Genomic DNA, 17,506 nt, shown 5'->3' with positions numbered 1-17,506 from the left:
ATCTCATAAGTAGTTTTCAACTTTTCCCAGATTGCATGACCAGTGTCTAAACCCTTAATGTCTGTCAAAATGTCATCAGTGACACCCATCTTAATGTAAGCCACAGCCTTTTTATTGACTTTGGCCCAATCTGCATCAGACATTTGTGCGGGTTTATCCAACTGCAAAGCATCCTCACAGTCCTTTAAGAATAAAATGCCCTGCATACGATCTTTCCAAAGATCAAATCCCTGACCATCAAAACGTTTGATTTCCATCAAACTTTTAGTGTCAGAACTGGAAGAAGCTGCTGCCATTTTATCACAAGCACAAGAGTAAATGCACTGAACTGCAAGAGCACACTCTAGAACCAGCAAATACACTGCTGTTCTTAACCAACCAGCAATAATCCTCTGCTGTTTTTACATAAACCAGCCACCGCACGGGCAAATAATGCAGAAATTTATCAAATTCTGCACAAAATCCCAAATTTCCAGGTCCAGAAGTGCATAAATGTCAGCCAATCTGACTCAGCTGAGCATAAATACATCAATACATGAAAAGCCCCAATTTTTCTCGGTCCAATGCCAAGAAATTTTACTCAGATGAGGAAAATTCCAAGAAATTTGACAAAATCCCCAAATTAATTGAGGTCAATGCCCACAATGTCTGCAATTTCTGACACAGATGTCACTGTCAAGCATAAACAGCATCAAATCTGGGAAAAACCCCAAATTTCAGCCAAGAAATTGCTCAAAACTGTGAACTGTGCCTGTGCGCTTGAACCGGGGCCTGTGTAAGTGTGTGAAATCACACAAAAAACAGCCAGCAGACTGTCGTGACCTGGGAGCTGTCGCCTGACTGTCGCCTGTGCAGGAAAGTGACGATTTGAGCTGTCGCTTGCTGTTGCCTGCTTGGGAGCTGTCGTCTGACTGTCGCCTGCCTGCAAACGTGACGTTTGCACAAAACGTGACTGACACGCTGCCTGGGAAACTGCCGCCTGCACAAAACGTGACCTGGCTGACTGGCCAGAGCAAAACGTGACCAGTGCTGACCTGGAATGGCTGTGCCTGACCTGTCTGGGTACAGGCTGAGCAAAAACGACCTGAGACACTGTCGCCTCGATGCGCGCGCAGCCGCTTGATGAAAAACGACCTGATGATTTCTTCGCGCGCAACAATGGCGATGGCTCGCACGGGCTTCGAACAACGCGCAGACCTTGGCCGAAGCTCTGATACCAGTTGTTGGAGTGCGCGGGTAGCGAAAGCGTGAAGATTTGCAGCAGAGGAAGTGAACAGGTGAGTGAGAGTGACAGAGAGAGTACGAGTGTACCAACAATGTGTTGGTACACAAAGAATAAGATGTATTTATACTTAGGGCCCGTAAGGGTGCATTCACATGTACAGCATAAATAATACACGTGTTTTATACACGGAGGTGAATAAAGGACCTTTAGCCCAACAGAAACATTAGGACAAATATATAGACAGGGTCGAAACCTTACCCTTTTTGTTGAACTACTAAAAAGTCTGCTTCTTCCGTTGACAGTTCTTTAGGGCATGTTGTTGTTGTAGATACTTTTGTCCTTCCTACTTTTTTAAGGGAGTTTTTCTTAAAAAGAAAAAAAAATCAACTTTCTTCTTCTGAGGACTCTTGCTTATTAATAGACATAGTAGACATAGAAAAAGGAGCTCAAAGTTTGTTTGTCCAAGTAGAAGAATCCAAGCTTTCATATCACATTGAAAATTGACAGTTTTAAGTGTAGTTGCTTCAAAACTAAGAGAAGTTCCCTTAGTTCGCACCTCTGATAGTGGTAGCTCTCTTTCTTCAAAGAATGAGATATTATTGTAAATTACAGCAATAGTTCGTGATTTCGTACATGATAAATGCTCAAATAATTTAATGAGTGATCTATGCTAGGAGAGGTTAACCTGTAGTAAAGACATATCCTAGTTTTTCTATACCTCAAAAGGATTTGATTGTAAAACATGAAAACTTTTGTAAGTCTCTTGCATTCACTTGCAAGCCAAGTCTTCCTTATCTTTGCGCATCTTGGAAGTTTCATAAAAACCCTAAAAAAACCTTACAACGGCTTGTAAGACTGTTCTAATTATGTTTGAAAGTGGTTGAGTTATTTCTTTGAGGCCATATTACTAGCTGTCCATGAGTTTTGGAGAAACCTATTGAGAGAGTGTTGGAACTATCGGAGTTCTAGTGTGTGTGGTCCTAGAGTCCTAGGAGTGTCCTACAGTTGTGTGAGTGTGAAGAGTCTTGAGGCCACTTGTGCCACCTCATGTGGTAGGTGTGATTCCTCCCCTAGATTATAGGATCTAGATTCTCTTGTGTGTGACCTCATCTATGAGGTAGCAGTGTTGGAAGATAAGGCTTGCCCAGCCTATAAATGAGGCCATGTACTTGCTATGATTACACAATCTATCAACATCAGTTCGTGCCTCAGCTCTTGTCTCTAACCTGTGATTGAGTGTCTCTCACCCTCTCCCCATTTTCAACAGTTGGTATCAGAGCCAGCCATGTTGCTTCCTCCTTGAGGTAGAGGGTGGCCGGAAAGAGAAGCTGCCCGCCATCTCCACGTTGCTGTCCAGATGGCCGCTTCAGTTCTGCCCATTGCTGCTGCCGCCTCTCAGCTCTTCTCCTTCCGCCCCTGATCTGCGCAATCTCCAGCAGCAGCATTCTGCCCCAATGACCTGCGACAGCTCTTGCGAAGGTGTCGAGATCCGTGTCTTATAATAAGTGCGATGATTTGGCAGTGTCTTGCATGTACCGGCGACTGACGACCTTGTGAGGGCCGTGGCCATCGACTCGCACGTCACAGCCTCACCGTTGAAGATCTTGAAGAAAGGACTTCACCAACATGAGCTTCACCGCCATCTTCAACTCCATTTTGACCAGATCTGCACTAAACAGCCGACTGTTTGTTGCTGATTGATTGTTGCGTATGGAGCTGATTTTTTGAAGCTGAAGATTGACAAAATGCTGCAGGAAAGCATGGTCGTTATTGCTGCTGAATGCGCCCTTTTCCTGGACGACCTGCATCTGAAATGAGCCACCATTCTTGGGATTCCAGCATGTTTTTGGCCTCCGAATGGGAACAAAAATGAACCAATTCCAGCTCGTTTTTCTTACTATTCAAGCTGTCACCAGCTCCAAAATCGCCGCCACATTTGTCGGGGATTCAGCCCGACCTTGAAGCCCATTTTTGAGCCCGAAGCCCTAAATTGCGCTTTTCAAGAATTTTGCCTCATTTTGGGTGAATTTGTTGGGGCTTTTATGGTTTGAAGCTTCCCTAGTATTGCTAGAACACTATGCTCTAGGAAATTTTGAAAAGCCTCAATTTTCTGCAAACCCTAATTTTGCAGCAATCCTAACCCAAAAATATAGGGCTTTTCTGTCCTGTGTCTTCCTTTGGCATAATTGAAGCTTCTACTATGTAAAATTTGGGGCTTTTTTTGCAAAATTTGAGTAAACATTGTAAGGGATTTAGACACTGGCTGTAATAACAGCTAAGACCTTCCCACCAATGGATAGCATAAAAAACTTCTCGTTCATCGAGAAATTCTCAGGGAGCAATTTTCCAATTTGGCAGACGAAACTCCGGCTTCTTCTTATGCGAGAAGGCATATGGAATATCACCAATGGCAAGGAGCCAAAACCCCAAAGTGATGATGCTAGAATCAGTTGGTGGGAGAACCAAAATGATAAAGCAATGGCTATCATTGGCCTAGCTTTAGCTGACAACCTTATCCACCATGTGGATTTTGATAAGACTGCAAATGACGTTTGGGAAAAATTAGAGAATTTGTTTGGAAATAAGATCAATATTTCCAAAGTCTTTCTCAAACAAAAACTCTTCAAGCTCAAGATGAAGGAAACTAAAACCCTCAATGAACACTTGAGCAATCTTGGGTCAATTCTCCAATAATTATCTGCCATCCGAGCCATTGTTAAAGATGATGATCAAGTTGCTGTACTTCTCTCAAGTATTGAAGACATTTCCAAGTACAATGAGATCCTTGTTGTCCTAAGAGTCAGCCGCAATATGAGCTTTAAGGATATGGTAGCTCATTTCATTGATGAGGACCGTAGGCTTACAGAGAAAGCAGAATCTTCCTTTGAATCTGGCAAAGCATTCTTTCTCAAGAATAAGCCCAAGAAGAAAGGAAAACCTCTTAAATGTAATTACTGTCAGAAGCTTGGCCATCCAGAGGATCATTGCTTCAGGAAGATGGCAAAGGTACAAGCCAAAGAACATGCCAATCTGGTTGCGGAGCAGAGCGAGGATGAAGATGATGAAGCTACACCTTCTGGACCTGAGGAACAAGCCTGCACTGTTGCTGTTTCTGGTCTATCCCTCCATGAGGTGATAGATGAAGAGTGGGCTGTCTAGAGTCATGTGTGTTAGGTACTCTGCCTTGGGTAGTCCCCCTAAAATGATGTAATAATTTGTCATTTTGTGTGCCTTGTCCTATAAAAGGCTCCACTTATTTCCCTGTACCCAGTTAGGAGACAGGGGGGTTGTTATGTCTTTCCTTTATCAGGCCTGGTCGAGTTCCAGGATGTTGGTGTACTCCCTAGACCTATGAGTTGGTCATGCATCTATGAGTTGACACCTAAGCCATGAGAGTGCTTGGTTCAACCTCTGAATTATGCTTAGCTGTTAGCCTCTGAGATTGCCTAGGATGCACAGTCTGGATGATGTCATAGTTTCTCACCCTAGCTCCGAAGGGGGGTTTGTTGGAACTATCGGAGTCCTAGTGTGTGTGGTCCTAGAGCCCTAGGAGTGTCCTATAGTTGTGTGAGTGTGAAGAGTCTTGAGGCCACTTGTGCCACCTCATGTGGTACGTGTGATTCCTCCCCTAGATTATAGGATCTAGATTCTCTTGTGTGTGACCTCATCTATGAGGTGTCAGTGTGGGAAGATAAGGCTTGCCCAGCCTATAAATGAGGCCATGTACTTGCTATGATTACACAATCTATCAACATCAGTTCGTGCCTCAGCTCTCGTCTCTAACCTGTGATTGAGTGTCTCTCACCCTCTCCCCATTTTCAACAAAGAGGCTTTGTTCTAGTAGAAGTAGGTTGGATTTTGAAGTAGAAGTTTCATAAAAACCCTAAAAAAACGTTACAACGGCTTGTAAGAAGTTTCATAAAAACCCTAAAAAAACCTTACAACGGCTATGTTCTAGTAGAAGTAGAAGTTTCATAAAAACCCTAAAAAAACCTTACAACAGCTTGTAAGACTGTTCCAATTATGTCTGAAAGTGGTTGAGTTATTTCTTCAAGGCCATATTGCTAGCTGTCCATGACTTTTGGAGAAACCTATTGAGAGAGGCTATCTTTTAGTAGAAGTAAGTTGGATTTTGAAAGACCTTCAGCAGCGCCGCAAACACTACAACAAACACAAACGAATCAAACACTACAACCATGAAACAAATCAACATTTTGCTAAGACTTTTCCACTCATGATGTTAGTGTAAAAAAACAAGTCCAAAGAATGGATTGGAGAAACATTTGATTTTACTACCCTCTATACTAAGATAGATTTGGAAGAGTTGTTGTCTTGAATAGGAAATCTTGTTTCATAAGTTCTCAATTACAGATATAAGAAAGATAATGCAAAGGTTAAAGAGTTGAAAAATCAGCCTTGCATTTGGATTCTTGTTGGCCGAATTGTAAAAAGCAAGATTTTCATTTGAAAAGAAATGGTGCACAAAAGTTGGGTATGTTTAGGATCCTTGAACGTAGAATCAAAATCCAAAGTGGCAAGCTTCAAAGCCCACTTCTTTCTAGTTCTTAGGTTTGTTGTAATTTTGGAGGTCATTTGCTCTTAGGTACTTGCTTAGTTTTGGGTTTTTTCCACCACCTGATTTCATTATTTATTATTATTATACATTTTAAAATAAATAAATAATAACAAATAAAAAATAATGATAATGATTGTTTCCTTGTGTTTTCACTTCATTTGTTTTCTTATATGTGTGTTGGTTTATCTTTATTTCCTTGTGTTCAGCATTATTGTTTCTTTTGTTTTTGATACTTACCCTAATTTCATTCTCTCTCTTTCTCTCTCTCTCTCTCTCGTATTTCTTTTTCTTATTTTTTGCTTTGTTTCTTCCTTTTTGCTATTGAACTTTTACTGTTTGGGTTGGGATTTCAAAGCTTAGTAAGCAGTGGGTTTACCCAAGAGTTTCCAAATCTTTCGAAAACCAGATGGCAGCTTATGCTTGGGTACTGATGAGAACATAAGTGTAGCTTTGCTTACTAAGTTTTATTTTTTTTTTTGTGCTCATTTACTCATAATTTTGTTTGAAGTCGCTTACAAACCCCTTTCTTTCCTTCTTAATTCGCTTGTTTTATGAAAATATTAACTTGTATATTCTAGTCTTATGAAGGTATGCATATATATGTTTGTATTGTACTAATTCTAGTTCTTTGACTTTTTTGAAGGCAAATATCGATAGAGACCAGGTGAAGGCAGCGATCAAGGCTCAACAAGACCAGCAAATTGATAAGGTGAATTCTTGCACCTAGGTATGATGAGTCAGATTTTATTGAATTGGAAGGACTTGTCCAGGTCAATCGGCTATCACAACTTATAAAATTCTGCGTGATATTGAAGCAGCAGTTACGTGATTTAATTATACTTGAGCCTTGGATGAAGAAAATATGGTCCTCTCCTTTGATCCAAAGCACACGTTTGTTTCCATCCATAAAGGTATATGATATGACTATGGAGATAGAATTGGGCAACCCATCTGGTCCACTTCAAGGGCACATCTGGGAAAAAAGCCTCAAATGTTACAATTTAAATTGAGCCATCATGTGCTGAACCAGTATTAATTATTCAATATTCTGTGTCATCAACTGTGGAAAGAGTGCAACTGTTGACTGCAAGATACAGCTTGGGAGATTTTCCACCACATCTAGAGGCCCATTCTTGTCTTAAAGCAATGGTATTAGGAAAAATAGAGAAAGTAGAGGGGAATTTATAGAAAAATAGGAAAATTGGGAAAATAAGGTAAAACTAGAGAAAAGATGCTAATTGTTTTGTATAGCTGCTTGGGATTACATGCTATGAAATTCCACATGCGCCTCACAAACCACAGCCTGAAAAATCAATGCTAAGTAAAGATGCTGCCAGTTCAGTATTAATACAATTGTCCTCAAACTGATGGGAAAACTCACCCTAACAAAAGGTGGGTTGATATGGATGTAATGGTTGATGTCTGGGAGACGACAAAAGGTGCTCATTTTGTCTTGTTAGAAGTTGTAAGTTGGAATGGTTTTCTGTTTGGGATTATTCAACTTGACGAAGTTGATGGAGGTGAAAATTAAGGTTCCATGAGTCATCTTTGGAGCTCAGTTTCCACTAAACTTGCCTATATGGTTATGTATAAACCTTGGTTTGAATGAAGGAAATGCGATTGGGAGGGTGTTTTTTGGTGTAGCAGTTGTTTAATGTGATATGTCCATCTTTTTTCTTTTGGATCCACCACATGTTTTCCATTAGACAGTGGAACCTCAGTCATCAAGTTCGAAGATTGAAGGTTGTGCCAACTGGTTTCCAAGTGTTGGGATGAAGGGATGGAAGCAGAGAGACCAATGGGTCTATGGTTTTCTTTTCAAGTCGTACTAGTTAATGTAAAAAAAGTCCGCTTTTGTATGTGAAACATGTTGATGCTTTATAGTAAATAAGGCAGGAGGTGTTGTGCGTTTATATGCTTTGTTGTTCTGAGGTGAACTTACTGAGATAGTCATGCAGGCACTTTTGGCAGAGGGGCGGTACTATTCTGATTTGGAATTGACAGAACAAGAGATGGAGCGCATGGTAATTGAAGCCTCAAGGGCAGAATTCCTTGCAGAGGAATATGGGCAGCAGATAGGGTGTGTTGAATCGTCTACCTCTGCAGGTGCAGAGCCTTCTTATTCTGGTGCAAGTAAGATTTCTAGGGAATTTTTTATTACTGTTTAAATAAACAACCTGGCTGTTGTCCTGACCTTGTTCCTCTGCTTTTCAGCTGGAACTTCGAATAGTCAAAGTGACAATCTTGATCTGTCACAGTCAGATAGACAAGCAAGCTCTGCCACAAGTTTATGTTCCCCCTCCCCGGCTAACACACGGCTGACAAGCAATATGCGGACCCTCTTATCTATGGGTTTCAGCTATTTCAGGGTTGTTGAAGCTTGTAGTATATTTGGTGATGATATAAATGATATGCTTTGCTACCTGCTAGAAGCCGAGAGTGGAGGTTTGTTTGAGGAGTCACTGTATAGAAGAATGAAAGGTAAAGCTGCAGAAAGATAGAATTTGTAGTAGGGAAACCTGTATGACGGAAGGAATTTCAAATTGCAGGCCCAAGCAGAAGTTCTAGATAGCCAAGCAAGTTCTATAATGCAAAGCTAATTATCTTTAGGGATGTATTTATACATTCCCTACAATTGTGCTTAAGTGATAAGGAATGAGGGTTTTTAATACTTCTTTTTCAGACTTAAGCATGTGTAATATATATGGGTTGTCAGCAAATGAAGGCAAAGGCCACCATGACTTTTACATATATCTATCTATATATATATATATATCTCAAAACTTTACACTTCGATAGTAACTCGAAACATTCCTCTGATTGGGCATAAGTGAATAATCACTCAAATAAACTACTGGGACTTCAGGTGTAGATGTCATTGTGGACATAAAAATGTTTGATTCACTGACATCGTCTGAAGTTAGCGTACAGTTTGCTTCATTTTAAATTGTTTGTTATTGAAGTCTTTGGTAGACAAGCTTGTGCTGGTTTAGTTTCACAATTTACAATCATGAGCTGTTGAAGGGCCTCGGTTTGAGGGACATGTGGATTCAGGCCGAAGTCCTTCCTTGCACCTGTGGCTATTTTGTGTATTTCAGTTATGATACAGTATGACAGCAGGTTGAAGTAATTTCCAGTATTCTTCAGTAAGAAAAATCAATTAGACTCTGCATACTGCAGACAGGTGATCTCCGTGCCATGGATTCAGTAGTGTTGTATGACTGCAGCAAGGAATGAGCCTGTGTAATGCACTCTGTAATGCAGGGAACATCTGTATCCATGCCATGTTTGAGTGTTATTGTACAACTCTGTTATGAGAGGCTGTGTTTCTTTAGATAATGAGATGCTGGGCAGTACAGTCTGAAAGGAACAGGGGAAGGTGTAGAGACAGCAAGAGTGACAGTGGAGTGAGAAGAAAGTATAGGGAGTGTGCGATTTCCAAAATGAACAGTTGCTGTACAATAGGTGGGTATCCCATATGTAGCAACCCATATCCTAAGATAAAAAGAAAAACGTACTTTTTTGATGAGGTTTTTTGAGTGTATAAATCTGATCAAGCAGTTAAAGACATTATTTCAGTGTGATAGATTTGGTCATCTCGTATGGGCCAATGCAATGGTTTAAACGTAGCTTGGGTTGCTTCAAGTACGTTTTTGTCTTCTCACAATGATCTAAAAGAGTTAACATTTCAACTTGGGTTTAAAAAAGGATTATACTACAATCATTTGCAATGTCCAATGTATTCGACTTCTTTTGCCATGAGAGCATGTTGGCTTCAAAACTATGCACTCCACCTTTTCATTGAACTCGGCATGTAAGAGAAGTTCCACTTTTGCTATAGTACGATTTATGTATAGAAGACTGGATTTGGAAATAAGGTTTTGAGTTTTATCAACAAGTCAATGTTAAATGCATGACTTTCACCTTATTGAGCCCCTCCTTATCCTCATCGTGCTTTTTTATTCCTCTTTCCATAAAAACTGACCTTTAACTCATCTCCCTTTGTCCTTGGAGTTTAGAAGTCTGCCTTTTAAAGTTTCCTTGTTTAATGCACTGCACCTTGTTTAATTGAAGTAGAGGCAATGCACATGTATAACTCACCCCTTTTCTACCACAAGAGTTACAGCTTATGTACAAGCTTATTTATGCAAGCCCCCACAATTTGAAGGGATGTGATCATCCATGCCTCTTTCGGGTGGTAACCATGAGCATATGTAATTGCAGGAACAAAATAATGCTCGTGTATCCACATTTTCTTCTTTTTAGACTTTGCCCAGCGGTTTGTACGAAATTTATTGTGCTTATATTATCGTTTCTTTGGAGCTCTTTGTTCAAGAGCCTTATTGTGCTAATGTTATTATTATTGTTTTTTGGAGCTTTGGTGTGTAGTCATGAGGTTCATTAAATCTATGGAAAACATATAGTAACTCTTGAGATCAACAATCCAAATTCCCATCTATGGTGCTTTACAAAACACAACGAAATTGTTGCTAATGAGTAGTTTTTGTGATGCTAAGATTGTGCATGCTTGTAAAATAAATTGTCGATCACATGCTTCCTAATCGATAAAGTTATGTTAACTAGAAGGATTGGTGAAGGAATTATGTTGTAGCTTTGTCCAAGTATTCAAGGACAAAAGTTCTCTTCGATCTTGACAAGAAGTAAAGTCCATGTTCATTCTTTAAATGTATGCATCCATAAGTGTGTTTAATATGGATTTTACAATTGAGATAATCTAAGTTTTGTACCATTATTAAGCCATAAACATGAGCATAACGATCATCATGAATTACCCCAATTGGGTTAATTGCCTTTTTGTAAATATTACTTGTGCCTAGAAAAGAAACAAAAAGGGTCAATTTAGGTTGCAACGCATCGTGATGAGTATGTCACACAACCTCCTAGCTTTGAGGTTGTTAATTCTGTTTTTTGGTATGGTGGGACACGAAAAAGGGAAAAAATAGAGACCACCTCTCATGCTTTGAGCCACTGCCACTTGTGCTTTATTGATAGTGAAGTAGCTATTTCCTAAAGATAAACTAGTCACAATGGTCAAGTTGTTATTGGACTGATTGCATTGCCCAACTTGCTTATGTTAAATCCAATGTTATTGTTAGAAAAGGCTTTCTACTTGGAGCTCTAGGAACGGTTTGGGGATGCATTATAGTGTTGGTGCACTTAGCTCGACTTTAACGATACATTTATAGTGTTGGTGTTGTTAGGTCAACTTTATCAATGCATTTATAGCAAAGGAAATGTAAGTTTACCAATTGTAGTTGTTTTGACCTTTGGAATTATTTGTCTCCCATTATTGAAAATTTATCTAATCCTTTAGAGGAATTGGGAGAGAGGGAGGAGGTGATTGCACAAGGTGAGAGGTAGAGGAGTGCTAGTTGTACATACACACCATTAGAAAGAAGAGGAGGTAATTTATAGAAGTGGATGCGGTTGTTCCTTTATTGCACTAGCTTAGTTCACTTAGGAATTGCAATTTAAATGCCTCCTTGTTAAGTTGCAATGGATAAGTAGAGGGTGCTTTACAAATTTTTGGGAGGATAAATTAGAAAAGGACAATGATTATGAACTACAAGTATGTACAAAAGTACAACTTAGCCATCAAATCCTCCTCTTAACTATGTACAAGTACAACTTAGCCATCAAGTCCTCTTAAGTTGCAGTCAACTCTAACAAATACCAAGTTGCTATTAAAAGTAGCTAAATTTGTCAAGGAAAAGAAGATATTTGTAGCATTTTGTTCTTGATACATGTAGATTGATTTCTTTGCTTAAGTAGGTTATGGTTCACTTAAGACTTTTTTGTGCTTTGTTCTTGCATGAAAAACTTTATTGTTGACTAGTTTTCACTTATACTATGTCAATAGAGTTACTGGATCTCATGGAAGATTTTTAGACTTCCGTGATAGGAGACACAAAGTGTGCTTCAACTTTGGCAAGCAAGGACATTTTTTCAGAGAGTGCTGAAGTAAGAAAGGGAATCTCCAACAAGGGAACGGTTCAAGACTACCAAAAGAAGGAGAAAGTGCTCAAGGATGTACTTTACATTCTAGATTTGTGCAATAATTTGTTCTCAATGAGATAACTTTCAAGAAATGGAATGAGTGGCCTTTGTCGAAGATGAGGTCCTCATTCCCTTCAAGACCGTAGGCTAGACACTTGGTGTGGAATATGCCCTCTCTCGCACTATAAGGCATGCTTGTCATGCAATGAACTACTCAGTGCCTAGATGTAGAAGATTGAATGTGGTTCTATCGTGGCGTTGTGCAAGTGTGGGTGAGATCACATGAAGATGGGTGATCAAGCAAGCATGAGTAAACACAAGTATTATGAGTAAATGAAGTAGTAAGCCAATATGCAACCCAAGCACTTGCATCAAAGAAAGTGGCCTCGTCCTACTACAAACATCCACCATAGCTACAAAAGTGCTTGTGCAATAAGTAGTGTAGTGCCTCTAAAACTCACCTTGGCTCGAGGTTTAACTATCATTCAAAGAAATACGGCTCAATCCTATCTAGCTACTTCTACTCAAAACTAGACACTCGGTGAAACCCGTTTCACTTCAAGCTCCCCACTTTAATAATCCTAAGACTCTCTAGACTAGTTGGTTATGTGAATCGCCTTTCGCACTTCTGGGGACCGCCTTTCTCAAAACTGCTTGTTGTAAGTTGGCTTGCTTGTGGAGCTGCCACTGGCATGTCCTCTCCGCTCTTGATTATGCCGCTTGGACCAATGATGGTCACCACCCTAGTTACCTACGCTTGGTTACTCGGACTCGGATTGGCTAGGTTGACTACATGCCAACACCAATGTCTATTTATGTTATTCATATCCCAAGTCAAATCCAACTCTACTAAAAGTCTATCCATACACAAATTCTCAAGTCAAACCCTTGGGCAATTTTAGCCCTTTCTTTGGAAAACCATAGCTCATCTTTTTCAAGCCTAAAGTGAGCCCAATTTCACACCAAAAGTCCAAGATTTCCAACAATGTTTCAAATCTATTGAAAACACTTGTGAAGATAGTTGCTTTACATAATTGCACATTTTTCCATATGGTGATCAATTTTCATATGGTAATAAATTTTCATCCAAATTCACTCATACCATCATCACTATCTTATGTTCAATAAAAGGAAAAGTTCTAGAGGTTCATGAACATCACCCTACTAATTTCTCGGGGGGGTCACTTAGTGTAATATGTCTATATCACGTGCGTGCAAGGGTTCTTTTCTAAATCCCTATGTAACCTATTTGTAGTATTTCCTAGTATCCCCTCTGTAAATTTTGGAAAATTTTATAAATCCCCTTCTGTAAGTATATTTATTTTCCTAGAGGAATTTTAAAAGTCCTTATGTGAGTCATACACTACTACTTTTGGAGTCCCTTTAGGTAGGATGAGATATTTAAACTGCAAGATCTCTACATCACCTGCATTATTTGAATCTACACATAAAAAATTGAGGTACCGACTGCAATAATGGGCAATGCATAAGTTTAAGATGGGTTTGTGTCTTGATGATGCCATAAGGCAAGAGAAACAAAGAATAAAGACATATGTGCAAAAATTAAGAGGAACAAATATCAAACAAGACAAATCATGTGTGCCGTACACCAGGAGCAAAGAATTGTGCAAAGTCACTTGAAACACGTAAAGAGCTCAAGAAACAACCTTTATAAAAATACTACATGAAAGATTGGGAGCTTTTATAAATGCTTTATATCTTTCAATTTTTTACAAAACCATATGTATGGGTGTTTTAGCTAGGAGAAGGGATGATAGATTAGCCAATTTTACAAAGCATTCAATGACGATATATAATATTTATTTCTTGCCAAATACAAACATCCACTAAGTCATATCAAACCATGGTATTAAAACCATAGAGGCTACATTCATACAACATCTTGTTGTACCCGATGCCAAAATAGCATTTTTAAACTTGCTTAATGGCATTCATATAAACAAAAGTACCCAGGCGGTTGCAAATCATCCACTTCTGTGATTCAAGGTCCTGCAAAAAAATAATTTAAAAAATCCATCAAGAGAAATCAAACTAAACTCAGCGCATAGTAATAATCGTAATAAAGCTTTTATCATATTAGAAAGATAACAAAGAAGCCCCTACCAAGTGCGTTTAATGCCCCTTTACAAAGTCATTGAATACATTCCAATTATTCTCATCTAAAGTATACTTATTGCTATTACACTCATAGGTGAGTTTTGCCAATGCAATTATGCTCTCAATATTTATCATTTCAAGGTCTGTAAGGTCATATGTGAAGCATCTTGAACCTTTTGCCTTTTGATAACACCCAAGCTGGACTTCTACTCCAAAAGGTCTATCTGAAAGGTTGAACCCTCGTTTATATTCCACATACCCCCCACCAACCTTTCTCCTCATTTTTTGAACTCGTCCAAGGTACCATATAGCTTGTGTTGTGTTTTCTTTGTTTGCAAAGATCTTGGATTGCATTTCCTTTTGCTTTTCCTTGTTTTGTGTTCTTCATGAAAGAATACGGCACAATCGGAACCTATTCCAAATAGCAAGAGGTATATCTTCCTTAGATGTAGCAAGAGGTATATCTTCCTTAGAGTAGTATACTCCTTGGCGAACCCTTCCTTTGATGTAGTAAGAGGTATATCTTCCTTAGAGTAGTATACTCCTTGATGTAGCAAGAGGTATATCTTCCTTAGAGTAGTATACTCCTTGGCGAACCCTTGTGAGTCTATCTTTAGAGAGTGTGGGATTTCCATTAAGTTGGCTTACCAATGTGGACTTGAAGAGAGTTTTACCATCAATGGTAACAACTGGGTTCTCATTTGATGTAGCAAGAGGTATATCTTCCTTAGAGTAGTATACTCCTTGGCGAACCCTTGTGAGTCTATCTTTAGAGAGTGTGGGATTTCCATTAAGTTGGCTTACCAATGTGGACTTGAAGAGAGTTTTACCATCAATGGTAACAACTGGGCTCACTGCTTCTTGTTCATCTAGGAGAGAATCCACCACATGTCTGATTTCACTTATGGAGGCATCGTTGTCATTATCATCTATTTCTGACACATGATCTGCTTGACATTGGTCTTCTTCTTCAGAATCAGATTCTTGTGAATATGCATCTGCAAATCCATTTGACCAAGGTTCCATCCACCACTTCATATTCTCACCCTTTGGCTTCATATGCAAACTTTCACACCTTTCTTGAGCACTTTTTAGTCCCTTCTTCAATGCTTCGATGATTTTATCATCAGTTGACACACACTCATAGTCCCCTAGATTAGCTTCTCGCATGTTCTCTTTGAGATTCAATTCTCTCCATACATGTTCTTGCTTTTTATGTGCCCTTGTAAATAGAGGACTATCCTCTTTGCATTCAAAGTGTGCAAGCCTATTCATACTACTTGCACTATGTAGCATATCCATCAAGTCATAAGCGTGTTCTTGTCCCACCATGCTTCCAATCTTGCTGAAGAAGATTTCAACTACATCTGAACCTGTAAGATGTAAAGGACACCTTAGGCCTGGACAAAATTCTCTAAAGTACTTGATCAGTAGGACCACAAAATGGCATGAGAGTTGCACATCTAAGAAAGCTTCCTTAGTTATGAAGTTTCTATTCAACGTATAGTTGGCATGATGAACAATCCAAGACCTCCAAATTTGAAAGAAAAAAGAGACTTTGCCCGCAAGATAGACTCGATCCACAAGATTCAAATGTGGAGATAAGAAGATGTCGATGTAATCCCCAGCAATTTCAAGATAAGCTTGTGTTCCTAGCATGCTCCTCTCTTTTCTATGAATTCCATTGTTTGCCAGTTCTCCCAAGCACCATTGCACTTGTTTACTACATATTCTTTGAGCTCCAGCCCAATTTTGGCGGTCATCTCGCCTAATGTCTCCCTCCCTTAGCATATGCTTGTCGATAGAAAAAGCATCATACACAATAATGACATGATTTAAGGTGATCCAAACATTGCCAATAGCCAATTGACGCTTAGGCTAATAGTTTCGTATGGATTGAAGGAAGACAAAGAGATAATGGGATATATGGAAGGTAACTGGTCATAGAAAGCCTCGGAGCGACAGAATCCTCAAAATCGAATTGTAGAAAGGTGAGGAAGGAAATTCTGGCTCAAAGATGTTTGAAGCACCACAGGAGTAGCAACTGTATCACCGTCAAGGTGACAAAAGTATCTTGCAATGACAATCCATTGAAAATAGAGGGAATCGACTCGGATCCACACCCAATGAGCAGCCAACGATTGTCTACAGGATGAGATATGCTGTGCATGCAATACTCACATGAAGATCTCACACACACACACAGCGAGGTGAAGCATGGGCTGAGGTGAAGCTCTCAAACACACACACAGGGGGGAGAGAGAGTGAGAGAGAGAGAGATACTACATACAGGAATGAGGGTGTTGCTTTAGCAAGAGGGGATCGTGGAGGATGGGGGAGAAGGAGATGGCGAGGAAGAGGAGGGGATTTCAAAAGCAGCGGTCTATTAAATTTCATTAAATTTTGGCATCTTTCAGAGCTTGTAGAGACCTTGCCACCATGTTACTCCTAAGTCCATTTGAGGGCCATTCTTACAATAGAGTTGTGGGAAACATGTGGCTACATGGAGTTAGTAAAATGACTAAGCCTAGATGGCCTAATTGTTGAATTTTATAAGGGATTTTGGCATGTCATTTAGGATGTTTTGGTGAGTATGCTTAATTTTATGTGTTACAATGGTGTTCTATTAGAAGGCATGACTAATGGCTTGGCTAAGATCTTTCCTAATAGTCCTAGCTCATTATTTTTGGGGATTGGAGACCCATAGCGATGCTCAACACTTCCTTTAAGGTGTTGGCTATTAGGATTAGGGAATTTTGCTTGGGTTTGGTGGATAGAGAGAAAAATGTATTAATCCAAATTTAAAAATTACAACAATTCATTTGGTGATATTCCCATGGGAACATGCATTTCCAATGGTACTTTATCTTTAAGTTGACAATATTGCTCGAGATCATGAGAATCAAACTGCTCTTCCATACTCGAGTATGTTGGTCTATTTAGGAGTATTTACATCCTGAAGTATTCCTCACTTACCAAATGTGCATAGTGATCCAAATTATAACAACAATTCATTTGTTGATATTCTCATGTATTTGTCAAGGGAAGATCAAACTTTGAAGATATTGTGAACATGACAATGGCCATGGATTCCGCCAAGAAATTCAAGTAGAGGTGTGTATTGCTCAACCTTAATTGATCCATGATTTTATGCTTGAACAATGGGGTAGTGGGGTACTATTGGGCTTTTTTCCCAATGCCTTTTAGCTCTTTTGGGGAGTTTGTGTGTTGATTGGTAGTTTCTTCCTTGGGATGAAAATTTGGAGCGGAGGTTTATCATGGTGAATATTGGGGGAATCTTGATAAGTTATTGTCTTCATTTATCACTTTAGATTGCTCTATAAGACTAGGAATTTCAAGACATGGCAAAAATTTGGGCTTTGGTTATACACATTTTGATTTAAAAAATGTGATGCTAGAGGACTGAAATGTGACCATTCATGAGAGTAACCAATATCATCCTAAACAAGTCTTGATAGATTCTACTATTCCATTTTTAGATATTGCCTATGAGGCATTTGCATGGTTGGACTTGTCTATTCTCTCTTCTTGTATTACTTTCCAATTCA

General features: G+C 39.3%; 1 protein-coding gene across 4 annotated transcripts in view; it reads left to right on the top strand.

The window, feature by feature from the left end:
* The window catches only part of OTLD1 (OTU-like cysteine protease family protein), a 71,462-nt gene extending 62,914 nt beyond the window's left edge, over positions 1-8,548 (top strand). For 3 of the 4 annotated variants that reach the window (XM_087371768.1, XM_087371769.1, XM_087371770.1), the window contains exons 7-9: positions 6,445-6,510; positions 7,760-7,934; positions 8,016-8,548. In XM_087371768.1, coding sequence (XP_087227894.1) covers positions 6,445-6,510; positions 7,760-7,934; positions 8,016-8,302 — 528 coding nt within the window. In that variant the 3' untranslated portion in view covers positions 8,303-8,548. The remainder of the gene's footprint in view (positions 1-6,444; positions 6,511-7,759; positions 7,935-8,015) is intronic. The other variant, XM_087371772.1, reaches the window with a different exon arrangement.
* Positions 8,549-17,506: the final 8,958 nt, after the last annotated feature.

This window comes from Dipteris shenzhenensis, chromosome 33, assembly GCF_047967505.1.
Source record: "Dipteris shenzhenensis isolate YYH24624 ecotype China chromosome 33, Dip_SZ_1.0, whole genome shotgun sequence".
NCBI classification, from domain to species: Eukaryota; Viridiplantae; Streptophyta; class Polypodiopsida; order Gleicheniales; family Dipteridaceae; genus Dipteris; species Dipteris shenzhenensis.
The sequence above is the reverse complement of the archived record's forward strand: the minus strand, read 5'-3'. Positions and strand labels throughout refer to the sequence as shown.